General features: G+C 38.9%; 2 protein-coding genes across 4 annotated transcripts in view; one reads left to right on the top strand and one right to left on the bottom strand.

Moving 5' to 3' along the window:
* Window positions 1–13563, bottom strand: part of acsl6 (acyl-CoA synthetase long chain family member 6) — a 123300-nt gene that overhangs the window by 71787 nt on the left and 37950 nt on the right. The window lies entirely within an intron of this gene.
* irf1b (interferon regulatory factor 1b) lies at window positions 5295–8464 on the top strand. Of its 3 annotated transcripts, none has more exons than XM_081391020.1 (9): window positions 5295–5456; window positions 6129–6220; window positions 6318–6417; window positions 6687–6898; window positions 6989–7067; window positions 7205–7354; window positions 7469–7497; window positions 7626–7755; window positions 7841–8464. In XM_081391020.1, the coding sequence occupies exons 2-9, from the start codon at window positions 6134–6136 to the stop codon at window positions 7954–7956; spliced, it is 903 nt and encodes a 300-aa protein (XP_081247146.1). In that variant the 5' UTR covers window positions 5295–5456; window positions 6129–6133; the 3' UTR covers window positions 7957–8464. The 3 variants fall into 3 exon arrangements, with proteins under 3 accessions (XP_081247146.1, XP_081247147.1, XP_081247148.1); XM_081391021.1 differs by having other exon boundaries at window positions 7208–7354; window positions 7841–8341; XM_081391022.1 differs by having other exon boundaries at window positions 7626–7745; window positions 7841–8314.

The following is a 13563-nucleotide window of genomic DNA, read 5'->3' as shown; positions in this document are numbered from 1 at the left end:
ACATACTCTTCCTCCTCTTACACATACTCTTCCTCCTCTTACACATCCTATTCCTCTTCTTACATACTCTTCCTGCTCTTACACATACTCTTCCTCCTCTTACACATACTCTTCCTCATCTTACACATACTCTTCCTCCTCTTACGCATCCTATTCCTCTTCTTACACATACTCTTCCTCCTCTTACGCATCCTATTCCTCTTCTTACACATACTCTTCCTCCTCTTACACATACTCTTCCTCATCTTACACATACTCTTCCTCCTCTTACACATGCTCTTCCTCCTCTTCCTCATTCTCTTCCTCCTCTTACACATACTCTTCCTCCTCTTACACATCCTATTCTTCTTCTTACATACTCTTCCTGCTCTTACACATTCTCTTCCTCCTCTTACACATACTCTTCCTCCTCTTACACATACTCTTCCTCCTCTTACACATACTCTTCCTCATCTTACACATACTCTTCCTCCTCTTACGCATCCTATTCCTCTTCTTACACATTCTCTTCCTCCTCTTACACATACTCTTCCTCCTCTTACACATACTCTTCCTGCTCTTACACATCCTCTTCCTCCTCTTCCACATGTAAGGGTGTAAGGGTCATTTGACCTTTTTTTAAAGATTTTTTTACAATGAAGGTATTTGATCAGTATAATTCAGGAAATACCTGTAAAATTTTCAGTTTATTTAATTTAGAATAGTTTGCTTTAATGTTACAGTTTTTTGGGGGCTGCCAGTCATTTGACCATTTTATCATTTAACTGTTTTGATACTGTTTAATTACAGATTATATTTGTAAATTTACATACATTTTATGTAATTTAAGAAAACAGAAAAAATACTGTATGAAATATGTGAATTACTGGAATTTGTCATTAATGTCACAAATTCACAATACCTAAAATACCTACATTTAATTTACAGATATTATTTGTAATTTTACAGAGTTTTGAGTACAATTTAATTTATTTTAATGTACAATTCATTTTCTGTAAAATTGTGATTTTTTTTTTTTTTTTTTTTTGGAGTGTGATATAAGACAGAGAGATTTTTTAAGGTTTAAAGCTACTTTATTTTACATTTTTTTTAAACAATCCATACATAACACCTTAGCTAAAGACCACTTATTAACTTCCAGAACAAAAACTCCAAAAAACGTATTCTTGCTTTCAGTGCCGGCCCGTGGGGTTGTGGGGCCCTAGGCAAGATCATGAAAATTGGCCCCACTGGAGTAAAAAACTCTCATAACAATTTTATGAAGGAAGAGAAAGCACATGATATGACAATTTCAATATTTAAGTTTGTAAATGTGTATTAAGTGTAGCATTCAAAAATGAAAAAAAATATTTACATGAAACTCAAATAAATGAAGTAAAATGTGTGAATTGTACATAAATTATAATATATATATATATATATATATATATATATATATATATATATATATATATATATATATATATATATATATATATAAATAAAATTAGGCTATAGATTGCTCAATATATAAGTTTATAAAAGTGTAACATTCAACGTACATATGAAAAAACACTAAGAAACTAAGAGATTTTTAGCATAGCCCTAGCCTAGTACATAAAAGACAGAAAGCACACATAAAAAAATAAAGCATATAAAATAAAGCATAAATTAAAGGTATTTTTGTAAATGCAGTAGTAATTATGCATAATGACTAGAAATGCAGTAGGCTACTACATTTTAACTTTTTACTGATGATCACAATAATAAAAATGTTTTGTATTATTTAGAAATGTTTAAATATTAATTTGGAAAGAGTGAGAAACCTGTTTTTAGCGGTAAGGGAGAATGGATGGGGTGGGTTAGGACTGCATGATAATAATGGAACTGATAATCACAATTATTTTGCTCAAAATTATAATAGTGATTATTAATGACCATTATTCTCAGTTGAGAAATTGCAGAAAAAGAGACAGTTAATATAAATTAATTGCATAAATAGCCTATCAAAAGGGGTAAAACGGCCATTTTGAGGTCTGAGATGGTCCACCTTAATTTAAAAAAACTACGATAACTTCATCAGAGGATTAAAATCTATACAAAATGCATGGGTAGATAATTCTTAACACGCTGAATGTGGCCCAATTTTTCCATGTCTGTCTGTCTGTCTGCGATCATGGGCATTGTTACATTTATTAGTAAAACTAATAATACAGCAATAAATAACGCACTATTTATAGAAGTCAGAAGAACACACCTTTACTTTGAGCTTGTCTTTATTCCTCAACCATTCTCCTCTTCCTTTTTTCAGCTCCAGAAAGATGGCGTTTGGATGCCATTTCTACCACAGTTTAACATATTATTATTTCAATTAACTAAAAATAGCATTGCTGTATGACTACGACTCTGACGAGACTTCGTGACGTTATGACAGACAAGGCAATCCAAATATGTGAAGTCGATATTACCATAGAGATTATAATATTTGGTATTTTATTTTTGACAGCACATTTTCTGTCATGCAAAATGCCTCATATAGGCCTAAGAAATTAAGCATTACTAAAGGGTAAGAGCACCACAAAAAAAAAAAAGTCTCTTGTTTCTAAAACGTGAGCATTTTGGAGAGAAGTGTGGTGGAATCCGTGTGTGTGGATACTGTGATAATTACGGTACTCGAGGTCTCCCACTATATCTCGGGCGGTATTATGCAAATTAGCATGTGACGAGCTACTGTGTATATTTCTTATGTTTTCGTATTTTATTCGTTCTATTGTTATGTATTTATTATCTTTTTCGGAAATTTGTCATGTCTGAACTACAGAGCTATCCTTTTTATGTATGTTGTAGGTCTGGGTAATTTATTAGATACTCACCGTCTCTGTGAACTGTATCATGATTAGTCAGGTCCATGCAATGCGTCGGGCTTCTCCGACTGCGGAAGTCGAGATTCACGCACCTAAGTGAATTTTAAATATTATGCTTAATTAACGATTTATTGAGTATAGTTATTGTTAGATACAGGGGCCCCCTCTGGCAAGGTGGGGCCCTAGGCCACCGCCTATGTCGCCTAATGGACGGGCCGGCGCTCTGCTTGCTTTCACTAAACTCATCCACCTTTCAAGTACCATCCACCTTCTATTTTTTTCCTTCTTGTCAAAAATATTGCTGTCTTTGCTTGGACAACAATGAAATTCAATAAAGCCCCTTTCTTGTATTTTCCCTCCAATATTTAAAACCATAAATAAATACAACATTAGAAAATACAACTTTGAAAGCTGCTAAAATTCCTTGAAGTCTTAAAAATAAACGCCCCAATCTGTTGCAAAATAAGAAACAGTGAAAAATCGTTTCTCTAGACAGACAGAGAGAGAGAGAGAGAGAGAGAGAGAGAGAGAGAGAGAGAGAGAGAGAGAGAGAGAGAGAGAGAGAGAGAGAGAGAGAGAGAGAGAGAGAGCATGTTTCAGCATGTCACAGTGATCGGATCTAACAGAGGTTGATGCCAGACTCCAACGGGTTTCATATGTGACGATCTGAGGATCTGGTTTCGGGTTTCCAGGGGAATATCACTGGACGATCCTCGGGAAAACCCAGGAATCCACAGAGCAGAAACTCCGCAGGAAAACCCCGCCTCCTCCCGCGGATAGGACACGCCCCCTTACGTCACATGCTCATTGTCACATGCTGAGCTTCAGCGGGAGCGCGCATATAACTCACACAGTAGTGTAATCAATATCTCTATTTAACTGCCATTAAAACAATTTTTTATTTATTTTTCCATTGCATATACTAAAATATTTTTGGATTGATGTGGGGCGTTTAATTAAGAAAACATTTAACACAGAGAATTTGACATAATAATACACTTCAATGATCATGGGATTGAAAAAGATATATATATCCTTCATACAGTTGTTCATATTAATGGGTTTCACATTCATAAAATGAAATGGTCTGACTCCAAACTTAACTTTTCTTGCTTAAAAAGGTGATTTCAGGCTTTGTTGTCCTGTTTTGTATAGTTGCACAAGTAAAAAGGCAATCAGAGCTTCTAGCACTGTAAGCAGGAATGATGATGTATAAAGTAGCACCCTTTTTCTGTTGTTTGTTATAAAACATGTTCTTGTCCTCTGGCACGGTTTTATTTTATTTTACTTTATTTTTGTATTGTATTGTTCTGCTTCATGGTATTAATAAAATAAATAAAAATTTGAACTGCTATTATATTACCTTGTTATTGTGTGTCTATCTGTACACATTTCTCTTTGATAGTCTCGCGTTTCAACTGGTTTTAAAGTAGTGAAACTAACAGTTTAACATCTCGAGTCCACTACAGTCTTCTGTTTGAACGCATCTTGCAGGAATTGAGCTGGAGACTGAGCTGGACTATATGTGGGTTAGATCAGCTGTCCGGCGACAAACAGATTCAACAAGCAAACAAACAACAACAACACACATACACACTTTCAGCGAACGCAACACTCGATCATTATGCTCATTATTTTTTGGCAGTCAATCCCATTCCCTGAACATGAATAGAAATCTCGAAACCTAAAATACCAAACCTCATGCCTCATGCATGGTATTCCAGGACTGTAGTATTTCATCACACCCAGACCTGCTCTATTTCTTTGAAACGCTGCTCTTACAGTAACGCGCTTGTGCACGCGCGCGCGCGCCCTCTGTCGGCCGTGTAAACACACTCAATCCGTTTCCCGGAAAACCACTGACTTCTCAGACTGAACTCTGGCACTCATGTGTTTCACTCACAACTACTCTCATATAGCTCACTGTCGGCAGAACACACATTCGTTATCGGCATTTTTATATCACACTCACTTAATAATGTTAGGTTAAAAAAATAACCCAACGTTTTTTATATTCACAGAGGGTAAATGCCTTCATGCACGAAACGTTGCTGCTGGTGACCGATCCATTGCATAAATGACATACATTGATATAATGCATATAGTTATATATGTCTATGTACATTTTCTGTCAGCCCAGGAGGTGCACTGTGAATGGCCGTACATAATTGCTAATTTCCGTGGCAATAATGTTTGTGTGTGTGTGTGTGTGTGTGTGTGTGTGTGTGTGTGTGTGTGTGTGTGTGTGTGTGTGTGTGTTGTGGTATGTCGAGGGCGTGTGTGTGTGTGTGTGTGTATGTTTATCCAAACTGAATTGTCTTCCGCACTCAGTTCGTCTATCTCATAACAGCATGATTTCTCGGAAATCAGCCTGTCTGCGCTGTGTAGCGGCTGGCTCCCTCTGCGCATGCGCGAGCTCAGTGTCTGTGTCAGCGCGAGGGACTTTTCCCCACAAGGCAATATAAATAAGCGGCGCGCGCCTTCCCTCTGTACAGTAAAACGAGAGCTAATCTAGACTGAACTCACAGAGCTGTAGTTCACAGAGTGGATTGACGCCTTTACAGGACATACTTTTTTGCATTTCTCTGATTTGGATACAACATCGGAATAACTGTAAGTGTCTATGATAATTTAAAGCTTTTTATTGAATTTATTGCAATTGCTTGGAAATGTTTATGAGACAAATTTCACTGCAATCGCGGGTTCACTGGAAAATTTAATTAAGTTATATTCTGATTATTTAGATTTCTATTTTCTAGTAATTAATGCAAGTTAAAGGGAATGTTCAACACGCCGCAACAATGTTGCAAAACAACAACAATAGCATTAAAAGTAACCTTCTCAATTTACTTAGATGTATATGCATTTACAAAAAATAAAACAAAACAAAAGAAGCTTGTACCAAAAAAAAAAAATATATATATATATATATATATATATATATATAGGCTATATATTCCGAATTTTGCACAGTGAAATTTGTCAGAGTATAAACAAAGCGCTCGTTTCCTGGTCATGAACTCGTGCGAGTGTGAGCAGTGTGTGTGTAAGCGAGTGTGAGCTGTGTGTGTGTGTGTGAGCAGTGAGTGTGTGAGCGAGCAGTGTGTGTGAGCAGTGTGTGTGAGCAGTGAGTGTGAGCAGTGTGTGTGTGTGTGTGTGTGTATGTGTGAGAGCAGTGTGTGTGAGCAGTGTGTGTGTGTGTGTGTGTGTGAGAGAGAGCAGTGTGTGTGTGTGTGTGTGTGTGTGTGTGAGCACTGAGTGAGATTCTCCTGTGTTCTGCTGCAGAAAACATGCCAGTGTCCAGAATGCGCATGCGTCCCTGGCTGGAGAGCCGGATCGACTCCAACAGCATCGCTGGACTCGTGTGGGTCAACAAGGTAAAGCAGTGTGAGACAGCAGTGTGTGTGTGAGACAGCAGTGTGAGACATTACACATCTAGATATCAGCATCGTTCTCATGGATAAATGCTTTCAGGAGGAGAAGATGTTCTCCATCCCGTGGAAACACGCCGCTCGCCACGGCTGGGAGATGGACAAAGACGCGTGTCTGTTCAAGCAGTGGGCCATCCACACAGGTGAGCGCGCACACACACACACACACACACACACACACACATACTCACACACTCACACACACACACACACACACACACACACACACACACTCACTCACTCACGCACACACTCACACACACACACACACACACACACACACACACACACACACTCACTCACTCACTCACTCACGCACACACTCACTCACTCACTCACACACACACACTCACACACACACACACACACGCTCAGATCCGTGTACTCACACCGCTGTGGTTGTGTTCCTCAGGTAAATTCAGGGAGGGCCACACCTCTCCGGACCCCAAGACGTGGAAAGCGAACTTCCGGTGTGCGATGAACTCTCTGCCGGACATCGAGGAGGTGAAGACCCGGAGTGTGAACAAGGGCTGCGGCGCGGTGAGGGTGTACCGCATGCTGCCCGCCGTCTGCAAGAAGAAGGACAAGAGACCCAAGGGCCGAGACAGCCGGAGGCGGACGAAGGTGAGCCGAGTCTCGAGCGCTAGTGAACCTGTACTGTGCTGTCCGACTGTCCACTCAACGTGTGTGTGTGTGTGTGTGTGTGTGTCTCAGGCTGTGTCTTCACATGTCAAGAAGGAAGAAGTAAGCGCAGATGAGATGCAGGAACCCACCATCGACAGCACAATCCTCAGTAAGAGATGTTACACTGAGTGTGAGATGAGTGTGAGATGAGTGTGAGACGAGTGTGAGACGAGTGTGTGAGCTGAGACGAGTGTGTGCTGAGAGTGTGTGAGCTTCAGTACTCATCCCCGCTCCTCTGTTTTCCAGCAGACTCCCCGAGGCCCGTGATGAACTCTGAGATGGCCGTGTGTGAGACGAGTGTGTGCGAGACGAGTGTGTGTGAGGAGGTGGTCGGGCCAGACAGCTCCAGTGGCCTCTACACCAGCAAGTTCCAGGTGTCGCCCATGCACTCGACAGGTAACAAGCTCTAACCCTAACCCTAACCCTGTTCCTCTAAACACACACGAGCTGGTACTGACTGTTCTCTCCTGTTCTCTCCATCTCTCCATCCCTCATCTCTCCATCCCTCAGACCTGGAGGAGTACGAAGCCATCATCGAGGTGAGTGTCGATCCCGCTGTGTTGAGTGTGCTTGTTCATTGGCAGGAATACCCGCTCTAGCGCCTGTGATTGGCCAGATGTGTTGTAATGAGAAGCCCGTCACTCACCAGTGTGCTTTGCTCTTGCAGCTCTCACGGCAACTGGAGCGTGACAGTTCACAGTGGCTTCAAAGCGGCGTCTTTGGAAAGGGGTTCCTGGGCAATGAAGTAGGCACAACTGAGTCTTTGAGTCCAGAGAGCCAGTGGAGTGTAAGTTCAGGTAAATGAGAGACAGCAGGACAGTTAGCAGAGCTTCAGTTCTCGTGTTCTGCTCAAACTCACCAGTGTTCCTCATGTCTCTGCAGGAGAAGAGCTGGAGTTTCGTCTCTACACTGAACTGACCCCTGAGGAGCCGCTCTGCACATACACTGAGCTGGTGACCAGCAGCACTTCCGGGTCACAGGTCATGTGTCCTCTCTGAGAACACACACACACACACACACTCATGGACAATGAACCTCGTACCTCATTCCTCAGGGATCCTCCCTGCCGTTCCTCCTCTTTCTGGACATCTGCTGTTTTCCTCTGGACGCCATCCGTCGCGCGGGACACACACACGGATCCTCCGGAGATGATTGTGGATTCGCTTCGACTTGTACAGTTTTCTGATCTCATGTAATGTGAATTGGACAGGTTCCGTTATGTGCTCATGTCAAGGGGTTTCAGATATATACTCATACACACACACACACACACACACTCCATGTATCAAATTAAGCTGTTTGTTCGAGTATGGGATGGGGTTCTTCACTGTAAATATAATGTAAATATTTATTTGTAATAAAAAACAAAATGAATTTATTTGCTGTTGCTCGTGCTCATGGTTTCTTCAGAGACTTCTTTATGTTTTGCTATGATGAAAGTTATGAAGAGTTGAAGCGATCGGTCATGTGACTGAACATCATCACAAACAAGAATCAGATTTGTTGACATGTTTGTGTTTATGTATGCACACACACAGACACACACACACACACACACACACACACACACAGACAGACACACACACACACACACACACACACACACACACACACGCGGGGAATCGGTTTTGCTGACAGAAGAAGCTTCCAGTACACAGATCGTAAAATAAAAAATGAAGATATATGTGAATAAGACACACATACTTATTATCTTTAGCCTTGGCTATCGTATATAGACCGCCTGGGCCTTACGCTGATTTCCTAAAAGAGTTTGCAGATTTTCTCTCAGATCTATTGGTCAATGTCGATAAAGCATTAATTGTTGGAGATTTTAACATACACGTAGATAATTCCAATGATACGTTAGGGGCTGCGTTTATAGATTTATTAAACTCCTTTGGGGTCAAGCAAAACGTCACTGGTCCCACTCATCGTCTTAATCATACACTCGATTTAATTATATCATATGGAACCGATCCAACCGATATAGATATTATACCGCAAAGTGATGATGTTACTGACCATTAAATGGTAACTTGCATATTACGTACTGCTGTAATATGTCATGCTGCGCCGCGTTATCGACCAGGCAGAACAATCCTTCCATCCACCATAGATAATTTCTCAAATTGCTTATCTGATCTGTCTCATCTGCTGCCCGAACCCGAACAAACAGATGAACTTGAAGAACTAACTAGCACTATGAGCACCATTCTCTCTAGAACATTGGATATTGTTGCACCCGTTAAATTAAAAAAGGTCAGAGAGAAAAGTAAAGCACCATGGTACAACAATACTACGCATGTTCTAAAGAGAGAAACCCGTAATTTAGAGCGTGGAAAGACGCTGTCACGTTATAAAAAGGCCCTAAAATCGGCCAGGGCTGAGCACCTTCGCAAACTGATAGAAAATAACCAAAACAATCCTAGGTTTTTATTTAACACCGTGGCTAGACTAACAAATAAACAAGCGTCACCGGAACAAAATATCCCGTTACAGTTTAGTAGTAATGATTTCATGAACTTCTTCACTGAGAAAATAGAAAGCATCAGAACCACAATTGTAAACGTTAAATCCTCAATCGCGCCTTATAATTCAGCCTCAATTATCACCCCGCAAGAACAATTACAGTGCTTTACAACTATAGAACAAAAAGAGTTAAATAAACTTATCACTTCATCTAAAACAACAACATGTTTATTAGATCCTATACCAACTAAACTACTGAAAGAAGTGTTACCTATAGTGGAAGAGCCTCTCCTCAATATTATTAACTCATCTTTAACTTTAGGTCATGTTCCAAGAACATTTAAATTGGCAGTTATAAAACCACTCATTAAGAAACCACAATTAGATCATAATAATCTAGCAAATTATAGACCCATTTCAAATCTTCCATTTATGTCTAAAATATTAGAAAAAGTTGTGTCCGCTCAACTGGGCTCTTTCTTGCAAGAAAATGACATCTATGAAAAGTTTCAGTCTGGGTTCAGGCCGCACCATAGCACTGAAACTGCACTGTTAAAATCACAAATGATTTACTATTAGCTTCTGACCAAGGCTGTATCTCAATACTAGTTTTACTTGATCTTAGTGCTGCGTTCGATACTATAGATCACACAATACTCTTAGATCGACTACAAAATTATACTGGTGTTCAAGGACAAGCATTAAGCTGGTTCAGATCGTATTTATCTGACCGCTACCATTTTGTTTATTTAAATGGAGAAAAATCGATCATAACTCCAGTAAACTATGGAGTGCCGCAGGGATCTGTGTTAGGCCCTCTGTTATTCTCAATATATATGCTGCCACTTGGAAATATTATAAGGAAACATGGAATTAGTTTCCATTGTTATGCTGATGACACTCAAATACATATTTCATCACGGCCAAATGAAAACGCTAAATTATCCAAACTGACAGAGTGTGTTAAAGATATAAAAGATTGGATGACACGTAATTTTCTTTTATTAAATCCAGACAAGACAGAGGTACTACTTATCGGTTCAAAAAACCGCCCACAAAACCTCTCACAATACAATTTTAACATAGAAGGATGTCCTGTTACTTCATCCTCTACAGTAAAAGACCTGGGTGTTATAGTAGATTGCAACCTGTCTTTTGAAAATCATATTTCGTATGTTACAAAAACAGCCTTTTTCCACCTTAGAAACATTGCTAAGCTACATAATATGCTATCAGTTTCTGATGCAGAAAAGTTAGTTCATGCATTCATGACCTCGAGACTAGATTACTGTAATGCTTTATTAGCCGGTTGTCCTGCATCCTCAATAAACAAGCTACAGTTAGTCCAAAATGCCGCCGCTAGAGTTCTTACTAGATCAAGAAAACATGATCATATAACACCAATTTTATCATCACTACATTGGTTACCTATAAAGTTCCGTATTAATTACAAGGTATTGCTACTGACTTATAAAGCCCTAAACGGCTTAGCTACAGTCTATTTAACCGATCTTCTATCGCCCTATAATCTATCGCGCTCTTTAAGGTCACTAAATTCGAGGCTTTTGGTCATTCCTAGGATATCCAGGTCCACCAAAGGAGGGAGAGCATTTTCACATTTAGCTCCAAAACTCTGGAATAGTCTTCCTGATACTGTCCGTTGCTCAGACTCGCTCTCCCAGTTTAAAACTAGATTAAAGACGCATCTCTTCAGCCAGGCATTCATATAATACTTTTAATCTTACAGTTAAATCCGGTCTCTAGTTCATAAACGCCAGAGGAGAACTGGCCCCCGACTGAGCCTGGGTTCTCCCAAGGTTTTTTTTTTTCTCCATTAGGTCACCTGATGGAGTTTTTCGGTTCCTTGCCACTGTTGCCTTTGGCTTGCTCAGTTGGGGATATTTTGGGGATATTTAATTTGAATTTTATCAATGAATAAATTCCATTAGAAACAAACCTTGTTGTATTATTTTAATTTAATACTGTGAAGCTGCTTTGATACAATCTGTATTGTGAAAAGCGCTATACAAATACACTTGACTTGACTTGACTTGACATACTGTATGTACATATAAATAAACATATACATTTATAAAGTAAATAAGATTATTGGAAAACACAATTTTAGTCTACTTCAAAACTTCATGTTTAATTCACTGTTACTTGACATTTCTTTGTAATATATTGTGAAATTGACCAGTTTTTTAACAACATTTTTTCAGTGTAGTTGAACTATTTTTTCTTCATCCTGTAAAGTATGAAAGATTGTTTCTGCCACCAAACATCAACATCACAAGGTAACTGTAAAAGTGTGTATATTAGTTTACTAGTCCAATACTTGTTGCGCATGTTTATGAAAGTACACTTTGAAGTATAAACTATCAGTTTAGTAGTTTTCTTTATAAATCAATATTTTCAAACAGTGTAAGTTTATGACAGTAAATATGTGAAAAAAGTATTAATATGCTTCTCAATCAAAAGAGTAAACACAAGTACAAGCCAAGAATACTTCATTATACTTTTAAGAATATCTGGATCAAAAGATTGAGTAGAAGTATAAGTCAAATATTCTTCTTCTGTCAGTATAAGTCAAGAATTCTAAGTGCAATTTTAATATATTTCTGTACATAAGAAGTACATAAGTACATAAAAACTAGACTGAAAGTATAATGTCTTATTTTTCCCAGACAGCAACATAGAGGGATTCCACACGGCCCGGATGTGGGCCGGATCTGGGCCGACACTATGTTGCTGTCTAGGCTAGTTTAAAAGAAGTATATTAACAGCACACTTGAATAAACTTCTTATTTGCAGGGGGTGTAATATTCAACATTACATTTAAAGTTTCTATATGTTAAATGTTCTAAACTGGAATCATTGAGAGGACTTGTCCTAATCAACCTGAATTCATATGTTTAAATATATGACATACGAGTTTATTTAATTTTTTAAAAATGTGTGTTTTTTTCCCACAAGGGTCAGCCTATATACCGGCAGGAAACATTCATATTTTTGAATGTTTCTGAAAGAGTCTCTTCTGCTCATCAAACCTGCTTTTATTTGATCAAAACTACAGTTATTACAATGTTATTAAAAAATAACAAAATGATTACAATTTAAAACAGCTGTTTTCTATGGGAATATATAGTTGCATTTTATTTTTCAGGATTCTTTGATGAATATAAAGTTAAATTAGGAGTAAATGACACTTTACTATATGTTCACATAGAAACAACTATTTCACTGTTGTTACTGTATTTTTGATCAGATGAACCCAGCCTCAGTGAGCAGAAGAGACTCTTCCAAACGCATTACACACAATCTTCTGACAGGTACAGTATATGAGTTGATCTGAGAGTAAACTCGGGTTAGACCGCTGCAGATGTCTGGATCAGTTTTACATTCATGTCCGCTTTGGCACTTGAAACTTTTAGACCCCACTGACTATTCTCCAACAATCCTGCTTGTTCTACAGAAGAAAACAGGAGTTTGTAAGTGTCTGCAAGTTTACGGTTACCAGACCGTAATTCTGCTTCATTAATTCAGTCTGGAGAACTTAATCGCTGTAATTCTGTTATGGTGAAATGAAGAGAATTCCAGTCATTATTCAGTGAAAACAAAAAGCTTTTTATTGTTTTTGTTTGTTCAGGAAACAGACTAGAGAACATTAGAATCTCATTCATCAGGTCACTTTGGATAAAAGCATCAAGTAAATGCAATAAAAACAACACACACTAAACTAGACACATTATTCCAATTGAAGAAAACCATCGGCAGAATGAAGCGAACGGATGGATGGCGTTTTGGGCCGATGATTTGTTGATGATGGGCCTTCAGCTGCTCTTCATCTTGTCCTCTGAAACACAAAGGAAAAGAGAAAGAGTGAGTAAAGATTGAATGCCTGTTATTCTGTAAGAGTAACTAAGAGTAGTAAAGCACACATGTATGGCATTAGCCTGGATGGCTGGGGAATCTGGGATCTGCAGGACATGTGTAGCGCTCAGGGATTCTGTTCCCTAACCCCATCAGAAGACACTTCGCTTGTTTGCATTTACATTTATCATACTCTTTTATCCAAAGCGACTTACATTGCATTTCAAGGTACACATTTACATTCTTATCAGTTCTTGCTTTCC

Source organism: Scardinius erythrophthalmus (assembly GCF_964197995.2).
Source record: "Scardinius erythrophthalmus genome assembly, chromosome: 17".
Lineage (NCBI taxonomy): Eukaryota > Metazoa > Chordata > Actinopteri > Cypriniformes > Leuciscidae > Scardinius > Scardinius erythrophthalmus.
This window is presented reverse-complemented; position numbering and strand designations above follow the sequence as displayed.

Bases quoted from the DNA above. Each gene is read 5' to 3' on its own strand.
- irf1b (XM_081391020.1), top strand. From the start codon at position 6,134: ATGCCAGTGTCCAGAATGCGCATGCGTCCCTGGCTGGAGAGCCGGATC. The intron at 7,498-7,625 runs GTGAGTGTCGAT...TTGCTCTTGCAG, and splicing joins AGTACGAAGCCATCATCGAG to CTCTCACGGCAACTGGAGCG. The intron at 7,756-7,840 runs GTAAATGAGAGA...ATGTCTCTGCAG, and splicing joins CCAGTGGAGTGTAAGTTCAG to GAGAAGAGCTGGAGTTTCGT.